At 41.2% G+C, this 8,517-nt stretch overlaps 1 protein-coding gene across 1 annotated transcript; it reads left to right on the plus strand.

Annotated features, from left to right (window-relative positions):
- The first annotated feature begins 4,221 nt into the window (after positions 1–4,221).
- LOC111230541 (gonadotropin-releasing hormone II receptor-like) lies at positions 4,222–8,317 on the plus strand. The gene is made up of 4 exons (XM_022757304.1): positions 4,222–4,761; positions 6,920–7,121; positions 7,278–7,283; positions 7,902–8,317. Exons 1-4 carry the CDS (start codon positions 4,222–4,224, stop codon positions 8,315–8,317), a joined length of 1,164 nt encoding a protein of 387 aa, XP_022613025.1.
- Positions 8,318–8,517: the final 200 nt, after the last annotated feature.

The following is an 8,517-nucleotide window of genomic DNA, read 5'->3' on the forward strand; positions in this document are numbered from 1 at the left end:
GGGCATGTTAATATCCTGGGTTACTGTCTGTACAATGAATGAAGGCAGACCTTGCTGGTAGCAGCTGTTCATATCCACCACATGGAGACTGAGCCCTCTAGTGGCTTCACATGTTTGAACTTCCCTTACAGGATGAGACTACTATTTATTTACTGTTGTTTAGGCTCATTAATACTATCAATTAAAAAGAAATATTATTAAAGGTGTTAAATATATATATATATAATATTAAATACAAACCATAAAATAATAAGGCAACTATGTCAAATAGTAGTAACAGTCTGCACAGTGTTGATGTGTCTTGACCTCTGACCTGGAGAAGAGCTGCAGAGCATCTGACCAAAATAACATTTCTATTTGCTGACTTAACAGATTGTTCTACAGAAACTTTATTAGTGACATTTATCAATACAGGTGACTTACTGGCTTTTGCTGTTGGCTTACTAACAGTGACAATCCTCAGAGGAGACCGGGGATGATTGTAACATCTTTGACATTTTCTTACCGTATCTTTTAAGCCAGTGCGTTCAAAATTTCATACAAACTTGTCACATATGTCTGCTGTTAAATAGTGTAGGTGTTATCTTTGCAACACAAACAGAAGATGTCTGGTTTAGTATCAAACACAAGGAATAAAAGATTACAATTCACATCACAGTCCAGGTTTATGATGATTTATGTTACAACCATAAATAATGACATAAATAAAACAATAAATGACTTTTAAAAATGATTAGTGTGTGTGTGCGTGTGTGTGTGTGTGTGGTTGTGTGTGCATGTCATGTGTGTATCTTTGTTACAACTAACCCAGACTCTTGTAGCCATTAACTAGCTTAACTTACAGCTAACAGCTAAAACATTAGCACTGACAACTAGCATGAAAAATATCTACATAGACTCACAATAAACATGATTTAAGTTTGAAGAGTTTGATATATTATTAAACTCGATATAATTAGATATTATGAAATATCATAAAATGTTTTCTGAGTTTACTTTTTGAAGTGTTGTTTGCTAGTTTGCTAACTAATCTTAAGGTAATGTTGCCTCCCCACAAAAGCTAGGTAAAATAGCAGCAGACAAGCTAATCTAGCATTAGCTGTGCAGCAGCTTGTCAAAGACAGTCAAACAACAGTTGTATGTGATTTCTTTGACAGTGGTGAACATTTGAATCTGAGATTCCTACTGTATTACGTTCCATTATATTTTCAACTGTCAATTCTTGCAATTCTCTTCTCCACAAAACGTCTTTACTGTTGCAGTGTAGTTGTATAGAAAATGACTTTTAGAAGACAGGGTTGTTTAGTTTGTGTTAATAAAACTAAAGCATCAGATGATACAGACCTTGACTTGTGCTCTGCTTTATCCTCCTCCTATACCTATAGTTCTGGCTTCATTAGGCACCTGTGTCAAAACATGAAGACCCTCATTATTTTGGCTGATGTCAGGAGGATGTTGCACATTCCTTCATTAATTTGTGTTGAATCTAATTATCACTCTGGGTCCTTGATAGTGTTAATGATGGTTCCTCTGTCACTGCTGTAAACACATTACAGCTAATTTAAGGCTTTGGGTTTAGGCTTCCTCAGTGACATTTGTTCAATTTGAATTCTTAAAAAGTTGGACAACAGAGAGCAGCTGAAATGTATAACTGCAATCTTCAGTTAATCATTCATAAGAATAATTATAATATATATATACTATTATATTCAATACAGATTTCACATTAGAGTATAAAAGGTGTTATTAATGTCATGCTTCTGTCTGTAACTGTAGTGGATCACACATAAAACACTGTTGATCAGTATGAACATGTCAGTGGGCTGGTATTTTTTTAACTTAATCTTTACATGGATTATGTTTTGCTGAGCACACACGTTAACGCCTGACTACTCGTGTAATAATATAGTAATAACTACATGTGATAATGTAGCAATGACTGCAGAGTATATAATAATGTAGTGATGACTAGAGTACGCTTATCAGTGTTGTAATAACTACGAAGTACTCATAATAATGTCGTAATAATAACATGTAATAATGTAGTAATGACTACAGACTACTTGTGTGATAATGTAGCAATATCTACAGGGTACTCATGTAATAATGTAGTAATAACTACATGTAATAGTATAGTAATAACTACTGAGCATTCATATAACAATGTAGTAATGACTACAGAGTACTCACATAATAATGTGGTAATGATTACAGTGTACACATGTAATAATGTAGTAATAATTACATGTAATAACGTAGTGATGACTACAGATTACTCATGTAATAATGTAGTCATGACTACAGAGTACACATGTAATAATGTAGTAATAACTACATGTAATAACTACATGTAACAACGTAGTCATGACTACAGAGTACTCATGTAATAATGTGGTCATAACTACATACAATAATGTAATAATGACGACTGAGTACTCGTGTAATAATGTAGTAATAACTACATACAATAATGTAATAATTACATGAGTACTGAGTACTCATGTAATAATGTAGTAATGACTACAGAGTACCTGTGTAATAATGTAGTAATAACTACATGTAATAATGTAGTAATAACTACTCCCTATTTGTCAGATATTAGCTGTAAACTCTTAGTGGAGCAGCTCAGAGTCTCTGTTCCTGAGGACTGTTCAGCTTCTTCCTGTGGATCCCTTCATGTTCTCAGATATCTCAGTCCTGCTCACACAGCAGCTTTTACATCTTCCCACACATTTTCAGGGATGTTCAGGTCAGGGGCCGTTATCACTCACACATTAGAAACAATGAGGAGGACAGAGACAGTGACACTCACAGAGCTGAGGTTAAGCGGTGGAAACTGGACCTGAATGAAGCCGCTCTCTGATACTGCTGCTCTCTCCTCAGCTCTGCACAAAGAACCCAAAGACGGACTGGAAATTCCCCAGGATGTGTCTGTCACGGAGCTGGTTACCGCTGCAACACCTCGCGCGTCACCCGCCGTGATTAACCAATCGGTATTGATCGTTGCGGGCTCCTTGTTCACGGGGAACAGGTTCACTGTAGGCGGTTGCTGATGGATGCGACTGAAAACGTCACATTGATCCGGTTGAAGGTTTGATTGGTCAGATAGTGGGAGGTGAGCGGGAGAAACCGGAGGACAGAGAGTGATGCTTCAGCACGTTGGACAGCTCCGATCAGGATCCGGATTTCAGCCTCTTCTCACTTCACCCGACCTCCAGCAGCCCGAGGTAAGACCTGCTGCACGTGTCCGAGGGCTAAACTCTGAAGTCTGCTAATAAATGTGGTTTAGTGTTTCAATCATGATCATCTTGTGCTTACCGGTGGGGGGGTGAGGGCGCGTCACCCCCCCACCCCCCCCGCGGTGTCAGAGTAATGCAGTGTGATACAAGGAGCTGAAAATATGGAAACAGTGACAGAAGGAAGAGGATGTGTTCACTCAGACTGTTTTTATAAAGATAACAAAGAAGCTCTGAGCGACATCTTTATCACAGCAGGACACCTGAGGACAGTCATTCATCCCCTGCATCCACTGAGTTCTTTGGTGCAACAACACATGTGGAGGTGCAGTGGCTCGGCCAGCAGGGGGCAGCAGGTGTCTATCTGCATGTGAGGGCTATTTACAAACTTCATTAGCATCCAGTGTTTTCTCAGTCTGTGCTCTGAACCAATATCTGTTTAATACTGCACTCAGGGTTTTGAATCAAGTTCATTTAATTCTCAGAGAAACAGAAAAAAACTAAATCAGATCAGTATTTGTTGTGACCCCCCCCCCCCCCCCCCTCCATTTTAAGTAATTTTTTTATTTTTTTTTTATTTTACCAGATTATGAGATGAAGTAGAAGCTATATATAGCTAGCTAAACTAGCCTGGTGCCACTTTACAATAAGACCCTTGGAGCCTTGTTGTAACTCATTAATAAATGTTGATGGGTTTAACACTTTACAATCAGACCTTCCTCCTGCAGCACAGAGACCAGCTCATTAGGCTCATTAGTGACTCTAAGGTGTCCACAGGTGTGAATGTGAGTGTGGAGGTTGTTTGTTTCTGTATGGACTGGTGACCTGTCCAGGGTGAACCGCCCTCACCCAGTGTCAGCTGGGATTGGCTCCAGCCCCCCCCCCCACACACACACACAGCTCAGTAGACGATGAATGGATGGATGAATGGAGGGTCTTCAGCTCTGTGTCCATCATTTAATCAGCTGTGTCTCTGTGTCCCAGGATGACGGGAAACCTGTCTCTGTGGACGTCCACACCTGCTGGTCCTTCACAGAACACGTCTGTCTTCTCCCTGTTCAACTCGTCTGCTCCACCCTCCCCTCCACCCTGGGAGGCCCCGTCCTTCACCGTGGCGGCCCGCTGCCGTGTAGCAGCCACCTTGGTGCTGTTTGTCTTTGCCGCCATCAGTAACCTGTCAGTCCTCATCAGTGTGTGCTGGGGGCGGGGTTATCGCCTGGCAGCACATCTGCGCCCGCTCATCGCCAGCTTGGCCTCCGCTGACCTGGTGATGACCTTTGTGGTGATGCCACTGGACGCCGTCTGGAACATCACGGTGCAGTGGTACGCCGGGGACGTCATGTGTAAGCTGTTGTGTTTCCTCAAGCTCTTTGCCATGCACTCAGCCGCGTTCATCCTGGTGGTGGTGAGTCTGGACCGATACCGGGCCATCCTCCATCCTCTGGACTCTCTGGACGCCGGCCTCAGGAACAGACGCATGCTGCTCGTGGCCTGGACTCTGAGCGTGCTGCTGGCCTCTCCTCAGGTAGGGGGGGGTGGGGGTGGGGGTGGGGGTGGTGGTGGGGGGTACAATTTAATGTGATGGGAGTCTGAGGATGATTAGACACTTTTTACATTTCTCTCAGTTACTCAGACACTGTTTGAACTGCACCAACCAAACGTTTATATATTAAATTTCACTAATTCACTTTTGTTTTTTGTCTCAATAATCACAGTATTCTGAAAACATGCATTGTTTTACAATATCATAGTATTATATATTTATTTAATAATATCTATCAAAGAACAGTTGTTGAGTTTGGGCTCAACATGTTTTTATTGTTCATGATAAACAGAACAGGCAAATATACGGCAAGAACACGAGAGGCTGCAACAAAATAATTCCCCAAATATTCTGGTTTATATTCTCTTATGCTTTAAAATGAGCAGTTATTGTTTTATCTGTTGCACTATGGGACAGAATCAGCTTCACTTTGAATCACAAATGTTGAAACACGCTGATGTGATGTGGCTGTCGGCCATGACAGAGCATCATGTGCTAGCTGAACACACTGACACACGCTGACCACGTCACTTACAAGTCTCGATTCATTCGATTCATTTAAACAAAAGTTTAAGAGTTTGATTAAATTAAATACTTTCATAGATTTTTTTTCAATAAATGCAGCAGCAGATGTTGAATGTGTGTTTTCCTGCTGGGGGAGGGTCGAACTGAGCATGTGCAGTATGAGTCATTACTCTAGCATGTTTCTGATTGGAGGAATAAGAGTCCCCCCCCCTACATCAGTAGTGTTGAGTCACACAAGATCATTGATGTGTTTTTGATAGTGTTGGACAACAGCTGGGAATGAGATCCATCAGACACTGATACAATACGTATTAGGAGGTGGTTCTGCACTTACTGATTTGTAAGAAACATAAAATGTAGCTGCACAGGTCCAACAATTACAAATATAAATAAAAAATAAAGATAAAAACATAAAAGACACACGTCTCTCCATCATTTAAAACTCTCATTAATGTTCATATAAGCACGTTAACGACATAATAAACAAATATAAATCAAAGACAATCACCCTGTGTATCTTTGTGATAACACAGTGTAGAAATAAAGTTTAAATGTTGTTAGAATCTGTCGACTCTCGTCTTTCTGTTTCATATTCTTGTGAGATTTTACGGCGCCAGAAGGCGTCCAAGCAGACCTCTAAAATTTGGTTGAAGTAGAGTGACAGACAACACTTTGCATTTTAGGCATTTATTATACATTTATCTACTATTTTACATGTTGTAAAAACTTAATACTTTGGTAAAAACAATTTGAATCACTAAAACAAATTCATCCACATCAGTAAAAGTTTGTTTTCACAAGAGATTTGAAGAAATTAAAAAATTGGGCAAAATGATCTATTTACACAGTTTAAACAGGGTCATTATATAAAGACTGAGATTGTTCCGAAAATTGTGATGTATTATCTTATAACAAGATAAAAAAGTACCTTAAGAAATAATGTTGAAATCGAGGAGATGCCCTCAGACCTCAGAGGGTTGAACTGGTTTATTGTTAAACAAACCTTTTATCAATTTAACCATTTTAATATCCATTTATTGCATTTTTAATCCATTTTAATTACCTCATTAACTTAAATTATCATGAATTTATATGAAACATAAAACAATGATAATATTCACTCATCATGTGTTGTTCTATCTTGAACTGCCTTCTCCTGTGGCCCGTCAGTGATGAGCTGTGTGGTCAGTATCATCCTTCTTCACATTACTGCTGTACAGAAGATTCACTCCCTTAAGTTTGTCCCTTCTCTGACACCGTCGCTAACTCTGCGTTCACCCAGCGCCACTAACAACCACTGCACAGCAGCTGAGCTTGAGTCCCACCATCAGACAGTTACTGAAACAATTCACCTTCATCACCTCTTAAAGCTGCTTCAGTTGCCGTGATTCTCCTTGTGTTTGTGACGTTCCTTCGTTGCGACTCTGAGCTGCATTAAAGTGACTTTAATGCACCACATGGAGCCAAAGAACCTCCTGCGCCGTGTGGTTCTTTGTGTAGTTTGTTTATGAACAAATATAATATAAAGTTTGTTAATAAATACAAACTACAACTGGTGTTTTCCTGTGACTGCGTTCATTCATTGTTCATGTCTTTCCACTCTATTCATCCTCAGCTGTTCATCTTCCGGGCCATTAAGGCCGACGGCGTGGACTTCACTCAGTGTGTGACCCATGGAAGTTTCCGGCATCGCTGGCAGGAGACGGCATACAACATGTTTCACTTTGTGACGCTGTATGTCTTCCCTCTGCTGGTCATGACCTTCTGCTACACCCGCATTCTCACCAAGATCAATGGGCGGATGCGCAAGAGCAAAGGTGTGTGACCTTTGTGTGGAGTCTCGAACCGCTGACGATTTAAAGGATAAATCTGGTTTATGACAACCCAGGACTTTTGTATGACATTAAACGCACCAAGGGAACAGATCTGACAACACAATCCGACCTTCAGACAGGTTGGAAACAAACCTCCAGGTAAAGGTGAACAGGAAAACTTATGCCCAACCTGTCTGCTGAGAAAGGCCGTACTCGCAAATGTTTTTTTATCCCGAAGAATACAAAGCTCGTTATCCAGAGATAACCAGATATTGCATTTTAGGTCTTTATTATACATCAGCATTTGGGTCAAATGATCTGTTTACACAGTGAGGGGCGTCATTATAGAAAGAGCTGAGATTGTTCTGAAAATTGTGACATATTATCTCATAACAAGATAAAAATGTACCTTAAGAAATAATGTTGAAATTGAGAAGATGCCCTCAGACCTCAGGAGGCTGATTAATAACTGACTTCAAACATTATTCCTGTTTCAAGTGTGATTTTCTTTGATTTCTGTCAAACCCAGAACTAGTTGCACCTCATCACCTCCTGTTCCTGAAGTCTCTGTGTTTTTGGTTGGATGACTGAAATGAAGTCTGAGGTTAACACCAGACTTTCTATTCAGTCCATGATGGATGTTTTATGTCTGATATAAAACAGCAAATGTAAATCACTATGTGCAGACACACAGACGCTCCTCATCCCAGCATGAGGCCGTACAGGTGATTACATACGTATATTTATATTATGTGAGTTTCTGTCCACGTTGTGTTTGTGCAGATGGCGAACACTGTCTGAGACGCAGTGGAACAGACATGATACCTAAAGCCCGGATGAAGACCCTCAAGATGTCCATAGTGATCGTCAGCTCGTTCGTCATCTGTTGGACGCCCTACTACCTCCTGGGGATCTGGTACTGGTTCCAGCCGGCGATGATCCAGCACACACCTGAGTATGTACATCACATACTGTTTGTCTTCGGCAACCTGAACACGTGCTGTGACCCCGTCATCTACGGCTTCTACACGCCGTCTTTCCGGGCCGACCTCGCTGACGTGGTGGCGTGCTGCCGCGGCCGACGAACCAACAACGCCTCGCCTTGCTCTGTGGATCGTCTGTCCAGTCGAAACGCTGGAGCCGCCAGGGAGATGGAGTCTGACCTGAGCTCCAACCAGCACAGTGGGAACCCCAGTTAAACAGCAGCGGCGTGGTGGTGGTGGAAAAGTTACCCGATGTCAGCTGCTTGATGATGATCCCACGAGTTCATTATCGGTCAGTGAACAACTTTGGCTTTAGCTGCTCTTATGAACATCTGTTCTGAGCTGTGGAACTGTGATCTGAAGGGAAGCTGCAAGAACCATGTGCGTCAATGTTCTGTTAAATTACTGCATGTCAG

Source organism: Seriola dumerili, unplaced genomic scaffold, assembly GCF_002260705.1.
Source record: "Seriola dumerili isolate Sdu_G_001 unplaced genomic scaffold, Sdu_1.0 BDQW01000273.1, whole genome shotgun sequence".
Classification (NCBI taxonomy): domain Eukaryota; kingdom Metazoa; phylum Chordata; class Actinopteri; order Carangiformes; family Carangidae; genus Seriola; species Seriola dumerili.

Bases quoted from the DNA above. Each gene is read 5' to 3' on its own strand.
- LOC111230541 (XM_022757304.1), top strand. From the start codon at position 4,222: ATGACGGGAAACCTGTCTCTGTGGACGTCCACACCTGCTGGTCCTTCA. The intron at 4,762-6,919 runs GTAGGGGGGGGT...ATTCATCCTCAG, and splicing joins TGCTGCTGGCCTCTCCTCAG to CTGTTCATCTTCCGGGCCAT.